The 22,808-nt window shown below is 40.8% G+C and overlaps 1 protein-coding gene and 1 pseudogene across 1 annotated transcript in view; both read right to left on the bottom strand.

Moving 5' to 3' along the window:
* Positions 1–18,989, bottom strand: part of eif2d (eukaryotic translation initiation factor 2D) — a 45,047-nt gene extending 26,058 nt beyond the window's left edge. Inside the window, exons 1-13 of the mRNA XM_085344592.1 lie at positions 18,780–18,989; positions 15,455–15,645; positions 15,279–15,362; positions 15,098–15,188; positions 14,913–15,020; positions 12,765–13,033; positions 12,222–12,339; positions 12,100–12,145; positions 11,910–12,016; positions 11,628–11,783; positions 8,127–8,216; positions 7,635–7,730; positions 5,051–5,171 (exon numbers count right to left, since the gene is read on the bottom strand). Of these exons, the coding sequence (XP_085200718.1) occupies positions 5,051–5,171; positions 7,635–7,730; positions 8,127–8,216; positions 11,628–11,783; positions 11,910–12,016; positions 12,100–12,145; positions 12,222–12,339; positions 12,765–13,033; positions 14,913–15,020; positions 15,098–15,188; positions 15,279–15,362; positions 15,455–15,645; positions 18,780–18,835 (1,533 nt within the window). The 5' untranslated portion in view covers positions 18,836–18,989. The remainder of the gene's footprint in view (positions 1–5,050; positions 5,172–7,634; positions 7,731–8,126; positions 8,217–11,627; positions 11,784–11,909; positions 12,017–12,099; positions 12,146–12,221; positions 12,340–12,764; positions 13,034–14,912; positions 15,021–15,097; positions 15,189–15,278; positions 15,363–15,454; positions 15,646–18,779) is intronic.
* Positions 2,840–4,029, bottom strand: LOC146611062 (uncharacterized; annotated as a pseudogene).
* Positions 18,990–22,808: the final 3,819 nt, after the last annotated feature.

Here is a 22,808-nt window from a genome sequence, read left to right as displayed (position 1 = left end):
CCCACTCTACCTCGCTTTGATCCTCTGTCCCCAGACTTCAGTGGGTCAAATGGACATGCTAGACTTAAGGTGCGTCTAGCTCGCCTTCGGCTGGAGGCGTAGGAAAGGGAGCAAACACGTAAGGCCGAGCTTGACTTCAAACTTCGGATACGTCAGCTGGAAATTGAAGCTGAGAAGGAGGTAAAGTTGAAACAGCTAGAGGTGGAAGCTATGAGACTTACACAAAGCCTGTCTTCTCCCAGCTCACCAGTTACTTCAGAACCCTTGCCTTCATCTGGCAGCACCTATAGGTTTGATGTGCGCAAAAATATTGCTTTGGTGCCAACATTTAGAGAGACTGAAGTCGATTCCTACTTTAATGCTTTTGAAAGGATTGCAACAGCATTAGAATGGCCAAAAGAAATGTGGGCTGTGCTGTTGCAATGCAAGCTAATGGGCAAAGCACAGGAGGTTGTATCAACTCTCTCTATCGAAAACAGCATGAAATATGATGTACTGAAGGAGTCCATCCTTCGTGCTTATGAGCTTGTGCCTGAGGCCTACCGGCAAAAGTTCAGGAATCACAAGAAGTCAGATGGTCACACATATGTAGAGTTCGCGCGTGAGAAAGCAGTTCTTTTTGACAAGTGGTGCACGGCAAGTGAGGTGAAGAAAGAGTTTGAAGCGCTTCGTCAGTTAGTCCTGTTGGAAGATTTTAAAAATCTATTACCAGAGAAGCTTGTAATGTTTTTAAATGAGCAAAAGGTTGCCTCACTGTCAAAAGCCGCCGTTCTGGCTGATGAGTTCACTTTGACTCACAGAAATGTGTTTGCATCACCCCCTCGTTCAGATAAAGTGTTGATCACACGCTCACTGAAGCCTGATCGGGGTCAGCCTGAAGCCAGAGCTAAGCAACCATTTCTCTCTCGTGAGGTACGTGAATGCTTCTATTGCCACAAAAAAGGTCATGTCATTGCTGATTGCCTTGCACTAAAAAATAAGACCACGCCGCCACAACCCAAGGGAGTGGGTTTGATTAAAAACATGTCGCCTCCCAGAAACCAAACATCTCAGAGTGAAATAGACCCTTGTTTCAAACCATTTATCACACAGGGATGTGTTTCTTTGACGGGTGGTGCTGGTAATGACCAGTCTGTAACAATGCTGCGAGACACGGGTGGTTCACAGTCCATCATTCGGGAGGGTATTTTGCCTTTTTCTGTTGAGTCATCCTGTCAGTCAAGTGTTGTGGCCCAGGGTATTGGAATGACTTTTGTGTCTGCGCCTTTGCACCATGTTCATGTCACTTCCTCTGTGTTCAGTGGAGTCGGTAAGGTCGCTGTCCTCCCCTCGCTGCCAATAAAAGGGGTTGATTTCATCCTAGGGAATGATTTAGCAGGTGGAAAAGTGATGCCTGTCCCTGAGATGCTGGATAAGCCCCCCAGGCTTGAAAGTTAGCCAGCAAGAAAACACTAACATTCTTCCTGCTTGTGGGGTGACTAGATCTCAGTCCAGGTGCTGTCATTCTACAGGAAGATCAGGATGGACTCGACCACCCTGTGTGCTACTTCTCAAAGAAGTTCACTCTTCCCCAGAGAAGGCATTCCACCATCGAACAAGAAACCCTTGCCGTTCTGCTGGCTCTGCAGCATTTTGAGGTTTATCTCGGATTAAGCAGGGATCCCATAAAAGTCTTTACAGACCACAATCCGCTTGTTTTCCTTTCAAGGATGTACAATAACAATCGTCGGCTTATGAGGTGGTCTTTAATCATTCAAGAGTACAACCTTCAAATCTGCCATAAAAAGGGGACAGAAAATGTCCTGGCTGATGCACTATCCCGTACCCTGTAGTCTGTTTAGGGTTTTTGTTTTTGTTTGAAGGATCCAAACTGTTTGTTTGGACTTGTAAGGGTGGGGGTGTTACGTGTCTGCAGGCTGCATGTTTTCTTTCCCTCCCCTTTTGTTTGCCATTCCCTTAGGTCGCAGACTGCAGGCTGATGTCAATCTGTGTGACGTCCAACTAATTAGAGGAGGGAGGCCCTGATTGGACAACCCAGGAGTGAAACCCTTGATAAGGAGACTCACCTGTGGCTGGGCGCGGCTCTCTTCCCTCCTTGAATTGTTTGACACATGTGCGACGTTTTCCTGCTGTCTTTCTTTTGTTTGATGATTGTGGTGGGAGTAAAGTGGACTAGGTAAGTTTGGGGACCCCATACACTTACTCACGTAGAGTCTTTGTGTTAGAAACACTAGGTAAGTAGGTTGGTGCCACCCATGTAATTTTGAGCTTGTTTTAAGTTGAGGTTTAGGGTCTCTCTCCTGTTTGTTGCTTTTCTAGGATAGTAGCTCAGCTCAGCTAAGTTTTGGTTTTGTCTTTTTGGTGGTTTTTTTTTTTTTTTGGCACAACCTAACTGTCCCTTTTTCCCCCACATTTGTTGTTTGAGTCTGGGTTGTTTATTTTGTGAGAGCGCTGCCATTAAACCTTCTTTTCATAACACCTGTACTGAGTTTCCGGAGTTGTTGTGTTATCCCCTCCTGCCCTCGGGGAGACGTAACAGTGTGTTCTGCAATCCTGCTGAATTGTGTTCCAGTCCCAACGACTGTGTATGCGCGTACAAACAGTCGAATGGCAGGGATGAATCGGTCTGTCATAAGCCTTATCATCACATCGTCATAGTAGGTGTCAAAGAAATACTCGGACAATTCGTGCAAGCAGCTGTGTTGCACCTGACTGGGATGAGCTGTTTGACATCTGTAGCATGTATCCTGTAGCGCCAACATCAGCAAGTGGTGGGTTGCAAGCTTGATGTCGATAATGGTTTCCTGACACAGACCGGATCCTGTAGGGTCCTGCGGCAGCAATTGTGGAGAGGGGGGTGGAGTTGGTGGGGTCTGGATTAGCAATGCTGGTGGAGGTGGGGAGTCTGTGAGGTCCCATGCTTGCATGTCTCCCTCTGAAAAATGAGAACGATAAAAAGATGTTATATTTTGTTGCATAGATGCGCGCGCGCGCGCGCGCGCACACACACACAAACTAAACCTACCATTTTGTTTATTTAGTTGTCAGACGGCCTTATGATTTTAGGTTTGCACAGGGTAGAAGGCAAACCAGTCTTCGGACAAGTCGCAAAATCATCAAAAACAAGGCGTTTTCTAATACCCTCGTACGCAGTGTTGAGACTACCCTCTTGATGGTGTCGTCAATCTGGCTAAACAGACGCAGCATAGGTCTCCAGTCGCACCACTGTATAAAAAAAAAACATGTCCTTAAACCATGTAGCGTGCTCTTCTATGCTCAGAGGGTAAGGATTTAACCTCCAGTTTTCAACCCCTCTGACAGCAATAAGACTTTCCCTGTCATCACATACACTGAGAAAAATAAAGTCATCGGGGCTACGGTTCAAACGATCAGCCTCGACCCTGTAAAGTTCAGGGCCTGTTGGACTGTTCCACTGGGAAACATACAGCATCTCTGGGAATCCCACACTGTCCAAGTCCGCACAAACAACTGTGCGAAAGACTTTCCAGTTTCTAGTAGACATGCGTTGTGTCTCCCCCCAAAACACTCCCTCACCACAATCTACACGAAGTATAACTGCTCCGTTGGTATATTTAACGGTATACACATACCCATTACTGCCTCTATATTCTAGCTTAAATTCAGTCCCATCTACGGCGTTTTCACAGCGCTGCTTTTTGCGATGAGGGCCCCTGGGGCATGTGCCTGTAGACGTACCTAGTATGGCTGTGGCTTGGGCGATGTCCTGACTGCTCGTCATGGTTGATACAGATGTCATCCTGCACTCCTTAGTTAGAGGTGTCTGCGTTCCTTAAGTCGCTCTGTTGATGCTCCAAATGGTGAAGGAGTCCGTTTTATATGTACATGTGTTAGACTAGCCCAGTAGGTGTCATTACCCCCCTCTATTTAAAACTATTGGCCTGTGAAACTTTTAGAAAAGTGAAATGCCCCTAAAGTAGTTAAATCATCTATGTGTAATCATCGAGTCTAACTGTTGCAGACTAGTAGATAATTATAAGACTAGTTGCATTAAAGCCACATTGGGGTTGATACAGCGCTAGTGTGAATATGTACTTTTAGAAGTATCACAGTTTATTTCTAAAGGGATACATGTTGTTTGTGGTGCTCTATTTTAAAACTATTAGCCTGTGAAACTATTAGAAAAGTGAAATCTTCCTAAACTAGCTAAATTAAATGCTGTGTGGGAATACACGGTTTTTAGAAGTATCACTGTTTATTTCTAAGAAATAAATAGGGTAGTCTTTATTTCTAAGACTACCCTATTTATTTCTAAAGGGATAGCTGTTATTTGCGGCCCTCTGTTTGAAAACTATTTGCTCCTAAATAGCACTAAAGAAAAAGCAAAATGCTCCTAACTAGTTAAAATACCCCTAAAGTAGTTAAATTAAATCATCTATGTCTAAATAACAGAACTCTGAGACCTATACAATCCTTTAAAAAGAGTTTAATTAAAACACATAATGGTTTCATTAAATAATACGCTATTAAACACATGTAAACTCATATGACCCCCAAACCCACATGCACGTGCAAAAAGTCCGTTCTCGTGCACGTGCACACGCACATGGACGCGGAGGGGGGGGGGTGGCAAAAAAAGTACAGGTATATTACTACTGTGGGATGATGGGTGGTGGGTTATATAACCAGAGCTTAACTAAGTATTTTCACACAACTACTGGAAGAAGGAAGGCCTGCTAAGGACGTGGTCACTGTTTTTTTTTTTAGAAGGCAGCTCATAAAAGAGACTGGAAATACTATTATTAATACTATACTAATATTGTCAGTGTGTATTATGTTTGTTTTTTGCTGTTTTTTTTTTTTCCATGTGTGGATGACTGTACCATGAAACTCATGCCCATAATGAGCGCATGTAAGCTTTTTACCACACTATCTGTATGATAAGTGTTAAATATTTTAGTGTATGGGATATGCTTAAGAATTCATAAAAAGCACCAAGGTCATTAATCTATATCAGTACAAACAAACAAATTCATCCAGAAATAGCCAAACTGGAGAAAGAAATTGGCACCTTCTTATTCGACCCTCGAGAAGCCACAGTAATGTCAATGGGTTCAATATGGCCTTTCTTTACTATAGGTGGTTGCCCTGGAAACACAGCTTGATAGCACTCCTGCATTCTTCCCAGTGTTCTGTGGAAAACAAGGTTAACTTTTAGCATTAGCAAAATGGAAAAAACAAAACAAAACATAGTGTGGATACTATAAAAGTACAATCTGCAAAGATTGCAATGAAGAATTTACTTTCCAAAATTCCCAGTAGTTGTTCTTTTAATTTCACTGCACACAATGCACTATTTGTGCAAACCTTTCAGGCTATGACAGGAAAAACCCCACTGAGAGCAGACTGGGCAGCCACCCATCACAATCCGCCCCTCTTAATGATGCTGGTGACTTGTCCAATCTTTGGTCTGCGGCAACATTGTTTCGTGGATTTGAATCAATTGCTGATCTCTTATGAGAAATTTGATAACTTTAATTATTTCAAGCAGTTCTACAAATGTGGATAGATGAACAAAATCTTGCTTTTTTGGTTTTGCCTTTTCGTCTAATGTTTTGAAATTTTAAAAATATAAAAAGTCACCTTTAAAATGAGGAAAACATTGCCCTATCCATTCAATTAACCTTTTCTTAAATCAAATACCTGAGATCTAAGCCAATCATAACCTAGCAAAAAACAAACAAACAAACAAACAACCCCCAAATTACTTTAACTGCATTGCAAACTATGTCAGCAGCAGTGATGCGTTAAAGATTTACAGATCAGACCAGGATTAAATGATGCATTAGTACGATTATTTAATCTTTCTGATGGGCAAGGTTGGCCCACTTTAGTAATTAGAGGCAATTTAAATGTGGATTTGCATTGGCTACTTTAACCAGTTAATCTGTCTAATTTACTAAAATACTGATGTATTATATACAATTTACATGCAGTTTCCGTTATTGAATACTACAGAAATAGGGCTGTTCGATATAACGATATATATCGGATGCCGATATGAAAAAGTCAATTGTTCTATAGTTTGTTTCGTGATGTCACAGAATAAACTTTTTATGGCGATATTTTTTCATCGTTTTGATGGTCACTGTAGAATTTCTTATGTTTCTCTTATATTTAATAGAACCACACTACAGACGGACAAGCGACTGTTTTTATGCGTTTATGTTAGCAACAACCACGGTAAAACCATCCCGTGTCCGCTTGTTTATTTTCCACATAAACCTTTCACAATAAAGCTAAAGATCCTGTTGAGACTTTTCAAAATAAACTGAATCACATGAAAGAGTACGCAGAGCGTTTACGGATGAGAAGCAAAAAAGTGCTGTCAGGTAGGGCTGCACGATTTTGCATAAAATGAGAATCACGATTTTTTGGCTTAGAATTGAGATCACGATTCTCTCACGATTTTCTTTTCCAGTATAAATATTTATTGCACTTATTAACTGCACATCAACTTCGTAACAGTTGAGACTGAACATAAAAACAATAAATAAACATAAAAACAACAAATGTCTCACGTTTTGTTGTTGCCGCAAAATGTTGTACTGCTTGAAATTCCGTCTCCACCGTTGCTCGACACTGCGTGTATAGAGCAGGTAGTGCTACAATAGAAAAATAGTTGCGGGACAGCACTGTGTAGCGTTTGTCTAGGGTGTTGATCATTTTCCTAAATCCCTCGTTTTGCACAGTGTTGATGGGAGCCATATCATTGGTCGGGTGATAAGTGATGGCCTCCGTAATTTCTTTGTGCCTGCGGAAGTTCGACGGGTATAGGGAAGCGCTGTATAAGGTTCCCGTTATTGATGTTTGGGTGGTTGTCCGGGACGGATTTTCTCCTGTCACTTTCTCGTCATCCCTGACGTGCTCTTCGTTGTTTTTTTCCCTGCTAATTTTAGCATCACATGGCACAGCTTCTGTATCACGTGGTATAAGGCTCCGCCCTTGTCATTTGTTGAGCAGGAAGAGTGAGCGCTTGTTTTCATGCAGATTATGTCCCGGATCAAAATGCGGTACAATCGTCGTTGTCTTTTTTTTTTTTTTTTTTAAATCGTTGTCATTTGGAAATGAGATCGCACATAAGTATGAATCGAGATCGCGATTTTCTAACGATTAATCGTGCAGCCCTACTGTCAGGTGCCAAAAAAATAAACCTTAGAATCAAACATTAGAATCAGCTTTTCCCCGCAGCACGCTGTGTAATAAATACTAACAAAGAAAATGTCTAAAAATGTATAGTTTCATGCATCGGTTAAAACACTTGACTCCAGGTACACGACCGGCTAAGAAGAAGACCCCCCCCCCCCCCCCAAAAAAAAACAACAACCCTTTACCCAAATCGAGTTGCCTGACATTCGCGGAATTTACAGAAATTGTAACATTTTTGTGATATATACCGTTGTTGGGTTGTTGGGAGGATAGATGTCTTATATCGGGATATGAAATTTGGTCACATCACACAGCCCTATACAGAAATGCAAACTATTTTTGTCTATTTCTAGTACAGCTGTTTTTAAGTGTGGGTGGTGTACAGTACTTCAAAAAGCAACATGTTCAATGTTGTACACAGCGCTTTAAAAAAAGTTTGTCTTTACCTGCTAAAGAGGTCATCCCATTTGAGAGAGACTACCTCCTGATACTCTGATTTCTCCAGTAAGCAGTCACACAGAGTTGGGTTGATGGTCACGTAACTAGTAAGGAGGACAAAAATAGTGAGGCTTGAGGGATGGCACTAAACAGGGAGCATGCTGCACTGTTAAGCCATGCCAGCTTTGTGGCAGATAGTTTATTTTCTCCCATAAATCACTGCTAGTTTGTTTCACATCAGATGAGGAACAAATTATTAGAAAAGGAAACATGAGATGTTTTTTGGAGTCTCAGAGTCACATTTAAACATTTTAGCTCATTATGTTATTAAGGTCAGTTCTGTATTTAATAGTCAGTGAGTCTGCTGTTCACCACCACGCCCGGTTCAACTCAGCAGCGTGGTCTCCAGGTTTTCAATGTTTAGTTGTTCTGTGTTCTTCTGTCTGTGGTTTTTCAAATATCCACTCTGAATCACAGTAGAGTTTTGAACAGCCTCTTACTTCTTATTATTTTCATCCACCAGCTCATTGTCCTTCACATACTCCGTGACAATACTTCTTACTTCAGCAGGATGCAGTGTAGCTCCTTTCCTAAAGAGGCAACAAAGCACACATTAGTATCACCGATCAATACAAATGAGAAAAACTTATAAAGGCTACCTAAGCTTTAATAAAAATATCTACTTTCTTTTGATGAGTTTATTTCCTAATAGACTAATCTATATAAAGCAACACAGCTAGAAAAAAACTGCAGATTTAAAGTTGAATCAGCAGTTTTACTCATCCATCCATCCATCCATCCATCTTCATCCGCTTTATCCGGGGCCGGGTCGCGGGGGCAGCAGCCTAAGCAGAGAAGCCCAGACCTCCCTCTCCCCAGCCACCTCCTCCAGCTTATCCGGGGGAACACCAAGGCGTTCCCAGGCCAGCCAAGAGATATAATCTCTCCAGTGTGTCCTGGGTCTGCCCCGGGGCCTCCTCCCAGTGGGACATGCCCGGAACACCTCACCCAGGAGGCGCCCAGGAGGCATCCTTGTCAGATGCCCGAACCACCTCAGCTGGCTCCTTCCGATGCGGAGGAGCAGCGGCTCTACTCTGAGCCCCTCCCGGATGGCCCAACTTCTCACCCTATCTCTAAGGGAGAGGCCAGCCACCCTTCGGAGGAAGCTCATTTCTGCTGCTTGTATCCGCGATCTCGTTCTTTCGGTCACTACCCACAGTTCGTGGCCATAGGTGAGGGTAGGGACGTAGATCGACTGGTAAATAGAGAGCTTCGCTTTTACACTCAGCTCTCTCTTCACCACGACGGACAGGTGCAGCGTCCGCATCACTGCGGCCGCAGCACCAACCCGTCTGTCAATCTCCGGCTCCCTTCTCCCATCACTCGCGAACAAGACGAACAAGGGCGATCGTGGCTCAAGAGTTGGGTGTTCGTCTTGTAATCGGAAGGTTGCTGGTTCGAGCCCCGGCTCGGACAGTCTCGGTCATTGTGTCCTTGGGCAATACACTTCACCTACCGCCTACTGGTGATGGCCAGAGGGGCCGATGGTGCGATATGGCAGCCTCGCTTCTGTCAGTCTGCCCCAGGGCAGCTGTGGCTACAACTGTAGCTGCTTTCACCAGTGTATGAATGTGAGAGTGAATGAATAGTGGCATTGTAAAGCGCTTTGAAGGATCCTGAAAAGCGCTATATAGATGCAATCCATTATTATTATTATTATTATTAAGACCCCGAGATACTTGAGCTCCTCCACTTGGGGCAGGAACTCGTCCTCTCCGTGAATCGCTACCTTATCGTGGTGGAGGGGTTTGTGTGTCCCAGGGATCCCAGGGGCTATGTTGTCTGGGGGCTTTTGCCCCCTGGTAGGGTCTCCCATGGCAAATTGGTCCTGGGTGAGGGACCAGACAAAGAGCGATTCAGAAGACCCTTATGAAGAAAACATCAGGGGAACAGTTTACCCTGCCCGGGATAGGGTTACCGGGGCCCCGCCCTGGAGCCAAGCCCGGGGAGGGTGCCCGAGGTCGAGCACAGCCCGAAGAGGAGACATGGGCCCACCACCCGCAGGAGGCGCCATAGGGGTCGGGTGCATTGTGTGCCAGGCGACAGCCAGGAGCGGAGGGCCCTGGCGGACCGATCCCCGGCTGCCAAGACAGTTTTACTCAAAGTATTTAAATTAAGGCTAAGAGATTTAAAGCTCAGGAAAACAGATGCAGGGTTGTTGATTATTTGAGGTACTTGAGCATTTTACCCAAACAAATGCTCCTGACCGCCTGTGGCTAACTGAGCTGTTTTGGTAGACCTACACTGGTGGTTTTAATGTTCTGGCTAATTAGTATATAAACAAACAGTCCTTGGAGTAATAGTGTGGGTTCTCCACAGAAGCTTCTGAAGCTAATTTAAACTTATTTAAAAAAATCTCAGTCCAAGATTGTTTCAGTATATAGTCATTTCATTGGATATTTCAAGGGATTGTTTTATATGAATTACACTGCCCTCCAAGAATTCAGACAATAACCCTTTTCAGAATCAGTATAAACATTTCACCTGTCACAACAGGTCACGCACCGTACTAGAAGCTCCTGGATATTAAAACCTAAGCTGGGAACGCCTACAATTCCCACGATGAGTGGTCACCATACAAAGCACACTAGGAGGAAGATCAAACCAAGTTATTCAGCAGGGGGCAGTTCTTTTTAGAAAGCATTGTCATGCGTTTTGCTTTATTCGTGTTAACTTGCCATCTCCACTTTAGAAGACAGATGTGTGGTAAGAGGCTGAATGAGTTGCAATTTTTTTACAATGTGGCAGCTGGGCAACAATTACAGAGATGCACCCATCCACTGAGCTAGGGAGCAGAGTCAGGACAATTTTCTGTGTTCTTGACCTGGACTGGTGACCAGCTGGTCAGCCTGATGTATGTTCGATTATGAGCCTCTCTATTTCATGCATGTGCAACATGTGCAACATGCACATGGCGTCGCAGGCTAATAGTTGCTCACAATCTTACAGCCACATGTTATTAGTGTGAGGCTGTGGCCCATAGCGTGATGAAGACACAAAGTAAACCTAACGCGACCATTCAATCACCCTCACCCAGCTGCACGGACATTTTAAAGAACCTAACACAGACAAAGTGGCTAAAAGCTAAAGCTATCCAGAGCCACAAGCCAGCAGCTTTGACAAAAACCTCGGTATGGAGGAACAAAGAACTGAGGAAAATCATTTAGATGAGTGAAAAAGAGAAAAGGGTCAATGTCCTGGTATTTGTTGATTTGATAAACATGCTAAAAAAATGATGTTACACATATAAAAATGATGCTGCACCTGCTATTGTTTGGCTTTATTTTCAGAGTTGTTTCAGTGAGAGAAGATCCTTGAACTTATAGCAGTTTGAAGGGAAATTGTAAAGTTTAACAAATTAATTTTATTATGAAAATAATATATTGCATGACAGAAAGGCTGCTTGTAGTTCTTAGAAAGAACATGACAACTGGCAGTTCACTGAATCTTCCAAGAAAACTACTATTTCTGTTTTAGCGCAATTTGCTACATTTGATCTAAGAAAACTCTACAGTACTGATGATGTACTATTAGTAACACATGGCTTTTCATAGATGGGAAAAAAGCAAATGAAAAACCTTCTGTCAAAAACCCCAATTTACAATGGAAACCATTTTTCCATTCCAGAATTTATGGGTCCCTATGGGGAAAACTACTTGAAAACTATAGATGGAGCAATAAATTAGCAATCAAACGTGTGATTTCAGACGCAGCTAAAGACCAGGAATTCTTCAGCTTGTGTAAGACAAATATTGCCCTATCAGTTCACAGGTTGGTCAGAGGGTGAGGCCAATTATCAGCAGCTCTCCCGGAGTTGCTTGGGATTCAGTGTCTCTTTTAAAGAAACACAAGCTCCAACTCTCCCTGCTATGTCCCCCTGCTGTCCGACCCATGCGAACAGGAGGAAGTATGAAGAGGCAGGGTTAGGAAAATATACAGACCTCTTGTTTGCATTCAGAAAGAGAGGCTCCAGCCGAGCAGACACAGAGTATAGAGTTGTGATCTCTGGAGGATGATACGGAATTTCTCCTTCCTCTCCATCCGGCAGTGGAGTCGATTCAACATCTGTGTCCTCGGGAAAGCTGAAGGAACGCAGTCTACAAAAAAACAAGGCAACAGTAATACAAAGTACAAACACAGAGCTAGCCTTGCTGAATGTGGGTGGGTTGCAAGTTTCAATCCCTATGAAGAATTTCTTTATTTTGAAAAAGCCCTCGACTCACTCTGGATTCTTCCAGTCCACCTCCACAATACTCTCCACACCCTTGGTGAGTTCCTTTACTCGCACGATGTTATACCGTTGCTCCATTGTCTGTAGAAACTTGGAGAGCTGTTAGAAAAGACACACATACTGATGAGGTTATGCATTTCATACTAAAATGTGTTCAATGTCACAAGCTGGACACATGATACCTTCTTATAGCTCGACTTCTTGATATCAAGTTGCTTTCCACTTGGGCTGAAAAATACAAGGTGTTTTCAGCAATAATTTTTCTTTCCCCTTAAAACTTCTACAAAGGTGATTTATACATTACCAGCAAGAAAACATATGGTTGCGGAGAAATGTACTCGTCAGTAGGGGGAGCTCTGACTTCTTCACCTTGCTCTTTAAGGCATGAAGAAAGCACTGCAACAGCATGGCGTCCATTACCTCTGTGAAAACAAGGCATGACCTGTATTACATACTTTTCTCTGAGCATGCAAAAAAAAAAAAAAAAAAAAAAAAAGTATTCCACAGCTGAATTAACATAACAAAACCACATGTTCACAAAAAAAACCCAACAAAGTCATCGAGCCTGCCCTGCAACCATTTAGTAGTCATTACGTCAATCAGATTTAAATCGGGGATTAAAGTATTTATGAGGTTTTGGCGAAGTATTATTAAAAGCAGATTCAGAACAACTTTGGTGGGAAGTAATTTAATGGTAAATCTATAACTTCATTTTTATTAATAACACTTCTGATCCTTGCACTTACCATCATCCTGTTACATCAAGGAAAATATGTGAGAGAATTTGATTACATCTATTCAAAAGTCACCTCAAGCCTCAAGGCGACTTTTGTTGTACATCTGGTACCTTGTGGTGTTTTCTGCTCATCCTGGGTCTCCTCCTCCTCCTCATTGTTCTTTTCGCCCTTCTCTTCATCCTGTTCAACTAAGCTCAGCTCCTCAAAACAAGACTGGGCTTGATCTGTGACCGTTTCCTCTGGACTGTGCTGCTCCTCCACACACTTATCAACTTCCTCCTCCTCTTTGTCACTGATTTCACATTCCTCACCGTTCTCCCCATGTGCTTCACTTTCTGCATCTGGTAAAGAAGGAGGACCTGACTTATCTCCAAAAGCCCTGAAAAGGATATGAAACTGGCATTAGAGCATTTTGACTTTTTGCCTCCACCAGCCAATCAACTTGCAGTTTAAACGAATGCTTGTTCAAACTCAAATCGGACAAACTCACCACAAACAAAATACAGTCCTTTTTACCTGCATCAGTACTTTTATTTTAAACAGTTCTAATGAGTAGCCACTTTACTGGATACAGTTATTCAGCTATTCAGTAACACAAAATGCCTTCTTTATTACAGAGGTCAGAGGAGAAAGGCCAGACTCCTTTGATGAAGAGAACACTTCAAATCAAATAATCACTTATAATGCAGAAGAGCATCTCTAAATGCACAACACGTCAAACCTTGAAGCAGATGTGCTACAGCAGCAGGAGACCACAAAAAGTGAGACTCATGTCAGCTAAGAACAGGAAACTGAATTCACATGGGCTCGCCCAGATTGGACGGAAAAGTGTCACCTGGTCTGGAGACTCTCCATTTCTGCTGCAACATTCAAATGTAAGGTCAGAGTTTGGCATAAACAACATGAAAGCATGGATAACTTTTGCCTTGGTTCAGGCTGCTGGTGATGGAAATGCCACAGCTTATCTGGCTATTGATGGTGACCATGCCTGCCTATTTATCACCACAGGGTATCCACCTTTTTACGTCTGCTGCCAGGAAAATAAATGTCAAAAAGCTCAAATCATCTCAAACTGTGCTCTTGAACAGTTTACTGTACTCAGTTGGCCTCCAGTCACCAGATCTCAATCCAATAAAGCACCTCTGGAATGTGCTGGAACAGTAGATTTGTATCATGGATGTGCTGCCAACAAATTAATATGGACCAAAATCTCTGAGGAATGTTTCCACAACCTGGTTGAGTCCTTGCTATAAAGAATTGAGGCAGTTCTGAAGGCAAAACAGGGGGTTCAAATCAGTACTAGCAAGGTGTACCTAATGAAGTGTCCCGTGAGTGCACTGTGTGTAATGAAGATTAAATTAAACTAATAGATGGGCACTAAATATAAGCATCACTAATGCAATATCTAATCAAATGTGAAATGTCATTATTTCAGAATGTCATTTTATTTGCGGGAATTTTTTCCCAATTTACCAAACTCTAATTTGTTGATGTTTGAGTCCAAATAAATATTCATGCCAAATCTGAAGTTCACCAAGCGTTCCTGATATAGTCACAGGAATGGGATGGACATGAGGTCAAAAGGACCTTTTATAGCCAAAATGTCATGAGTTCATTTCCGAAAAAGCCTTGATAAATTTCAAAGCCACTGCGTTTAGGAGAGTGGGACGGGCAGACATGATGTGCAAAAACATAATGTGCATCACTAACAAACAATGATCAAATGTTATCAGTTTCATCTTCACTGTTTTTGGAATATCCTCATAAGGAAAAGAAGACAGGTGGTCCTTGTTGTGTAAGTGCTTCATTTTTTTTTCATCACTTTTTTTTTTTTCCATTTTTGCATCACTTTTTGCATCATCTGTCAAACCAATGGCAAATTTAGAATCACCAATAAACTAAATAACCAAGCTGTGAACTGTGGGAAGTAGCCTACATGGGCAGAGGGAGAACATGCCTGGAGAAAGCCTGAGAAGCAGGTTTGAACCAACACCCAGCTGTCAGAGGTGCAAGCCAGGATACACCCAGCACAGGTCACCAATTTGGCCAACACTGAGAGACACGCAACTTCAAACATTCACTGCCCTAGTTATTGAGAAAAAACACACCAAAAATTCTCCACCTGCTAGAGTCTTCATGCTAAGCTAAGGAGCTGCCAACTGTAGCCTTCAATTTAATGGAGTGAAACGACACTAATCAATAATGCCACTAAACTTAAATTCAAAACAATTCAATGCTTTAAGGTGAAAGCGACTCACCAGAGATAATCCATGTACGTGTGAAGAATGCAGACTCCTCTTCCTTTCATACCCAAACAGTGCATCTGTTCAGTGGACACAGCAGCTGTCCCAACTGCAACAGGTGCTCTAGGAACAACCCGAAGGACACAGTCACACTTACATTTTTTAGGAAAGGTCTTCCAAAAGTGTTTAATATAACATACCTGTTGTTCACTAATGTAACAGCACAGCTGTCTCCCTGTTTCACATCTGGGAGACCACATGAAGGCACCACCACACCTGGGAGCATGAGATCTTTGGAAAAGCACAATATTCTCTCATAACTTTGCACAAAACATTTGCACACGATTCACTGATCCCCCACCTCAAAAAAAAAAAGCATACCTGCCCCTCCAGTCAATTTCTGAAGAACAGGAGGCCATGTCTTGAAGGCTGGGAGGAGAGCGGGGTATCGCCAAAGAACATACACTAATAAATATGACAAAAAAAAAAAGTTACTTAAGAGCAGATCAGTCATCCCATTGTATCCCATATTAGTGCGTTCATTGCAGTTTAATTACCGGTAGGAAAAAGTTTTTTATCCACTTCAAAGAACACTGGATTTTTATGAAGAACATAAACTGTCACAGCATCTCCCTTGTGTGCATAACTCTTGAGAACATTTAGTTCCTCTTTATTGGGGACCAGTTCAGACAGTTCATCAGCAGACAGCAAAGGAAAGGCCGCGGATAAGTCAGCTTTGAGCTTTCTCCTAAAGGCAACAACACAGAAATAGATAAAATACACACGAACAGATGTTTTAAAAATATACCATCTCAATTTATCTGATAATATCTTAACAGATTACCCTGTTTATGCTTGGCTTAACTGCACCATGACCCACACTATTTTTATGCTCAACTCAAGGAAATTGATCCATTTATTTGTTAAAAGATTTTTTTTTTAGAATCCAAATTTATATTTTATTTATTTGTTTTTTTTTCAGCTATCAGCTATAATAGCTTGTCAAAACTATACTTTTCCTCTAAAACATTAGTTTCATTTGTCACCTTGCCAAAAAATAGTCATCTGCTCCTTTCAGCGGGTTATTATTTACCGCCACTTAGGAGCCAAGTTCAATAAACTCTGAGTGGATTAAGGTCCTCTTCGCTTGGCTCATAAATGGAAATAAATGTTATCTCAGATACATGTTCTCTCTGAGATAATCATGTGTGATTAGTAAATGAAAGTCATCATCAGGAGAGGATGAGTGTCAGTGCGCACCATGATGATAGAGAAAAGGGGATGGGGGAGTTATTTTAACCAGCTTGGTCTAATTGGCCATCAAATGCATGCATAAAATATATAAATCTTTTATACTGGCTATGGTTACAATGTGTCTGATGAAGTTAATTCAATAAGGATGGGATGCATGCGACTGCGACATCTACATTTGATATCTTCCCTAATTTCCTTCGGGATTAATAAAGTATTCTGATTAAAGTGACACTGAGAAAACGCAGGGAACAGAAACTGAATACAAAAGGTAGGTAACTGCTTTAGCCTAAATTCTCTAGAAAATGTGTCATGGTGCAGAATTTGAACTTTATTTATTTTTTTACCTGTCCCGTCATCAGAAGTGTTGTCTGAGAGCCCAACAGATTCAGAATGTGAACTTTCAAACATTATACTTTTTAAAATATTGCTCAACATAATTTAATGGCTATATTTCAACATATGGATTTATTTCAACATGAAATTCAGTCAGACTGTCTGCAGCCTGCTTTTAAAAGCCCACTTTAAACTACATTTGGCTCTGTTTTGTCATCTCAAAGTTATCTCTGTCTCATCTTTATTCAAATATTCACATAAAGTTCAAGATCTTAACAGTGTCAGACATTTTTTCCGACTACAACCTCATAAATGATTGTGTGTTTACGTGTGCAAAGCTTTATTTAAACAGTTATTGTTGGCTGATGGTGTGACAGCTGCATTACCCTCCACAGAGTCATTGTGAAAGATGTAGTGTACAGATTTTATTCTGAGCTGGAAATAAATCGGCAGTGTAATCGCTGCGTCTGTCCTCACATTGATGACTGAGGACTCCGCTAAGTACAAAAAATAAAGACTGACCTTGAATTCTGGTGAAAAACATAAACTTCATATTAAATCACTCCACTGCATGATTTGATAGGGACCTCATGAGGGAGGAAATTAATCTAAATGCTTGTCAGTTGATTCAGGAGCAGCAGAAGGAGTCCGAGAGAAACTAGGAGTTCATTGAAGAAGAAAACCAGACAGCAAGCATGATAGGTACACAGATTCAGAGTTTATGTTAGCATTCTTTCTGTAACAGAAACCTCAGAGTACCCTCAACTCAGGATTAAGAAACTCAGTTTTTCCTAGGGCCCAAGTTACAACCTGCATGCAGGAGGGAAATATGATTCAAGAGCTCCAAACTCCAAAATGTCCCAAAGGTACTATTCATCTCATAACAGCAATCTTATAAAAGAGATGACATACAGCTCTGGGTCAGAGAAAAATCCACGTTTTAGCCAACCTCTTCAACTGTCTAATTCTGTAACTGATGAAATAAAAAAATGTCATCATTGGTTCAGAAAAGCTGCATCCAAGCATCAAGTTCTCTCCTTGGTTCTTTATCCATTCATGTAACATCTGCTGTCCGAGACCTGAGTGTGATATTCAAATCTAATCACAGTTGTGAGAAACATAAACAAGATTTCCCAGTCCTGCTACTATCACCTAAGGAATTTTGTAAAGATACGATCAGTACTTTACAAAAATGATTCAGTGTCAGACTATCATTCATACTTTAATTTCCACTGGGTTGGATTATTTTAATAATAATTACACAGGTATCAGAAAGCACTAAATCACAAAATACAACAGGTAGACCTTTTAAAAGAACCAAGAAAACTGAACATATTCCACGAGTCTTAATGCCTCTACACAGGCTCCCCATTTCTTTTAGAACTGACAGTATATTTAAAGCCCAGCCCAAGAATATATATATAAACATAACCTAACTAAGAGACAAACATCAACAGTTGGAGTGGAAGAGAGAGGCTGAGCAGTTCGTCCAGGCCTGCTTTTATAGTCTTGAAGAGACAGACGATCTGATTGGCTGACGATCCTCCCACACGTGCCAATTATTAATATCAGGACTTTTTCTGACAGTGGGAGGGAAATGACCTGCCTGAGGAAATCCAGCTGGTGTTTACTTTAAAATCACTGCTAAATATTTATTTACGTTGAAAACCTTTAAAAAAAACATTTAGCATACATTTTAGATATATATATTTTTTACATTCATAGATTAGCTTCACCTTATTCTTTCAACTTTTTGATTTTAATGTTAATTTTACTGGAATCACATTGTATTGGATTTACATTTTGACACCGGCACATTTTGATTGATTTTTTTTAAAAATTATAATTTCCACCCAGTATGTCCGTTTATTCTGTTCCTATGCGAAGCACCTCGTAACACTGGTTTTGATAAACGTGATAAATGATATACAAATAAGCGTTATTATTATTGTTATTATTATAAGAGTAAAATAATATGGTCATTATTTGTCCTTGTTAAATATTGATCGATATTGACAGTGCCAGCTAATAATGAGCTTTCAGCTCAAATACGAAGATATACGGAAAAACTGATATATCGCCGCTATTTAAATCTATTCATTCACTGACCAGAAGCTTCACTGTAAGCTGAAGAGAAGAACTACTCCGTTTTGATTTATTCCAGTTATATGAGGAGGACAGCGTCTGATACTTGGACAGTTTAAAAAAATGTTTAGAGTCCTCCACCACATATAATAAATGTGAATATGTAGAAGAAGCAAGCGTCAGCTAAAGATGTGAGCAGCAGTGACTCACCTGTCTGATCCTTTGATTGCGGTGTTGGATTTGACACGAAATGGTTTGGCAAACATATTTTCATAAAACGTTAGTCAGAAGAATTCAGCATGACCACTTCTGATTGTACGCCTTTTCAGTACATCAGCACAGAGCATCTAAAACGACTCATCTATAACACATAAACTGATTCTACAATGCTTTTCAGTAGTCAGCTGCTCCTCGTTTGGTGGGATGGTCCGACACATATTTATGACCGATGTGAAACTGCACAGGCAACTTTTGTTCCGCATGATAAACTAAGCACGTAGGTGTCAGTACGGTAATATTTTTTCTGCGGAGTCCAAAGTGTGTGTATATCGAATCTCCGTTACCATCGACAGAATAGGCAGTAATTGTAAAACTTCTTGTAGGCTAAACCAAGCAACTGTTTAATGTTGACTCACATGAACAGTGCTCCATGTAAAATAATGACTTGTTAAAAGTGTCGACAATTAAGCATTTCAACTAGTGAGAAAAATTTATTGTCGTTGCAAAGAAAGACAGTTTTATTCTGTCTTTGCTGTGTAATAATAATAATAATAATAATACTTCTGAAACAAACAATGAAACTAATAAAAAAAAACTATACATTTCCTTTATAAAGTAAATTTTAGCTCTGAAAATATTTACTCAGGCATTTTACTCTCCACTGATTAAAATAGGTACCTTTTCTGGAAAGCTTTGATAGGTAGAGGGGCATGCTGGGAGATATATGACTTGAACTTCCTGACCTTGTCTCTTGTAGTTTTATTCAAAATGCTCATGAAGCTGTTGACGTCAGCTATGCAATAATCAGTTTTTAGGCAAGTGAGGAAGAGAACTGTTTGTGTTTTTGTAAAGGATTGAATCCACGTATGGACTCCTACCGTGTACAATACATCCAGAAAGTGCTCAATTGGTAAGGATTGTTGAATGAGGAATTCCATAAGTGAGTTGGATGCTATACAGTGATTCATCCAGTCAGTCTGTGAGGACCTGTAGTTAATGGCTTATCTTCTTTGCTCCATGCTTATAGACAGAGAGAATGTGAGATGGTGTGCTTGGTCCGGTAAAATGTGGCAGTAAGCGTCTAAAACAGTGTCTGACCCAGGGCTTATCACAGAGTTGTTACACTCGTAGCACCAACTGTCCATGTGCCCCACAACGCAGATTCCAAAGAAGTAGAGTGGGAACGACTACTCGGTTTTCAGGTCTCCAGCTGGCTGTGTCTCTGTCTGCAGTGGAGTATAATGTCAAGTTCAGACAAATGCAAAGATGTTGATATGGCAACATGACACGTGGGCCTCTCTTATGGTTTCCAGATGTATGTAGGGTGCAGAAAAATTTATGTATGAAACCCAGACACATGTGAATGGCTTAAGTTGTCGCCGCCCAGCTTCATTTACATCTCAATGACCATAATCTCTATGAACAATTTCAATCTGGTTTCCGCCCCAATCATAAAACAGAAACTGCTCTGTTAAGGATTACCACTGACCTTCTGATGGCAGCTTATTCTTGTCTCCTATCCATCCTCATCCTTCTTGATCTTAGTGCGGCGTTTGATACCATTTCTCACAATATTCTCCTGAACCGGTTAGCTTCCATTGGTATTAATCATACCCCACTTACCTGGTTTACCTCCTATCTCTCAGACCGCACTCAGTTTATCCAATTTAAATCCCATTCTTCATATCCTGTTTCTGCTGGTGTGCCCCAAGGTTCAGTATTAGGGCCTCTTTTATTCATTACTTACATGCTCACTCTTGGTCATATATTCTGAAAATATAATATCAATTTTCACTGTTATGCCGATGACACCCAGCTCTGCATTTCTTCTAAACCCAATTCATCCCTCCCACCTACCTCCCTCTCAAACTGTCTTATTGAGATTAGATCCTGGTTCTCCTCCAATTTTCTCAAACTTAACAGTAATAAAGCTGAAGTTTTACTTGTTGGTACACCATCTATTATAACCAAATCCCACGGTTTTTCCATTAACATTGAAAATTCTCCCACCCTTCCCTCCCCTCAGGTTAAGAGTTTGGGTGTCATACTTGATAATACTCTTTCATTCCAGTCTCACATTAATTACATAACCCGGTCCGCTTACTTCCACTTACGTAATATTAACCGACTCCGTCCCTTCCTTACTCCCCATGCTTCTGCCATCCTTGTCCATAGTCTTATTACGTCCCGTATTGATTACTGCAATTCCCTCCTATTTGGTCTCCCTAAAAGGTCCCTTCATAAACTCCAACTTCTTCAAAATTCTGCAGCTCGGGTCATAACTTGCACTCCATCAAGAGCTCATATTACCCCAGTTCTTCAGCAGCTTCACTGGTTGCCCGTAGAAGCCAGGATAAATTTTAAAAGCTTACTTCTTACATACAAGTGTATCCATAAATCTGCTCCTTCATATTTGTGTGACCTGCTCCATATCACCACTGTTTCCCGCCTTCTCAGATCATCATCTGCTATTCATCTTACTGTTCCGTCCTCACACCTTATTACTATAGGGAACAGAGCTTTCAGTCGCTCTGCTCCTCAGCTCTGGAACTCTCTTCCTCCTGCACTAAGAAATATTGACTCCCTTTCCGTATTTAACCTTCCTGCCTTCTTGGGACCTTTTTGTGCCACTGCTATGTGTTAAATGGCTGCCATTTCCACTGTGTTCAGTGGAATATAACCAAACTTGCCACAGGATAGTTTTTACCTGTCAATGTTAATATTCCAGTGTGAATTCCTTAAATCAGCCTAAAATGGCTGAGCAGCAGAAATCCCCACACCCATCACCCTGGGGACCATTTTCTGCCCATTGACTTCCATTATAAACGCTATTTTTCAACCCCAAATTATCATCATATGATTTTATTTTTTCTTCTTTTCTTGGATGTCAATGAAGACTCAGGGCCTTGAAGTTTTAATTTTTAAATTGCAAAAAAAAATGCAAAAAAAATAATGGCAGGTCAAAATGTATGTTGGTGCCAATCTTTGGTCCATCTAAAGGCCTACTTATAATGACAATCACATATTACTTCAACTGGTTTTTTGTGGAAATATTTAGTTTCGTTTTTTGGTTTTTGGGGCTTATAACACAGGGCGCTCATGTAATAACACTGGGATTTGAAGGGTTAAAACAACGAAAATATAATTAAAACTTTACATGAATATTTCAGGGAGAAGTAGTTTTACAAGGTTGGCTAATTTAAAGTGGAATAAAATATGGATATGTGGTCTTTTTATGGCGTGGCTGAGAATGGTCCCTAGGGTGATGGGTGTGAGTTTTTTAAAGGATGGCAGGAGGGTTAAGACACAGCTCAAAACACATCTGTTTAAACTGGTGTATTCGCTTTAATGCTGATTTTATCTGTTGTCAAGCTCTGTTTTGTAAGTTTAACTTATTTTGTGTATGTTATGACTACTGTTCCTTTTATTAATTTTGTTTTTTGTAAGGTGACCTTGGGTTTCTGAAAGGTGCCCTCAAATAAAATGCATTATTATTATTATTATTAAAGCAACATATAGGGTCTTTGCTAATATTTACATAAATGACATTAATATATTTAATAAATCCCAATTGTTATTCTAGATCTTACCTCAATTTCTTTCCAGAGCTCATCAGCAAAAATGTGCCCAAAGGTTCTTTACAGTCTGCTGTTTTTACTTAGATTTAGATAAGAAGTTAGCTAGTTTTCTCCAATTTTTAGAGAGTCCAAAAATCTCTATTATCTTTAATTTTGACCAAATAACGGGGCTTCTGTTACAAATGTTTTTATTGATAGTAGCTAGTAAGTAGTAAGAGTAAATCAGAGTAAATCGTTTTGGGTAGCGCTTTTCATGGATGTTAGTGTGGTTGAAAATACTTCAGGCTGGATAAAATAAATGTCATTCAAAAGCAGAATAACATAAAATGAACCATTTTTTAACAACACATAGAAAAGTACACACAAAATCAAAAACTAAAATTGTCAGGTTATGGTTTTAAAATTGAACAGATTAAATTTTGTGCTGATTTCAGATGATTTT

This window comes from Diplotaxodon limnothrissa, linkage group LG20 (assembly GCF_057381915.1).
Source record: "Diplotaxodon limnothrissa isolate DT_005_m linkage group LG20, D_limnothrissa_male_GT1.1, whole genome shotgun sequence".
In the NCBI taxonomy this organism is placed as follows: Eukaryota; Metazoa; Chordata; class Actinopteri; order Cichliformes; family Cichlidae; genus Diplotaxodon; species Diplotaxodon limnothrissa.
Note: the sequence above shows the minus strand (reverse complement) of the source record. Positions and strands in the feature narration are given on the sequence as shown.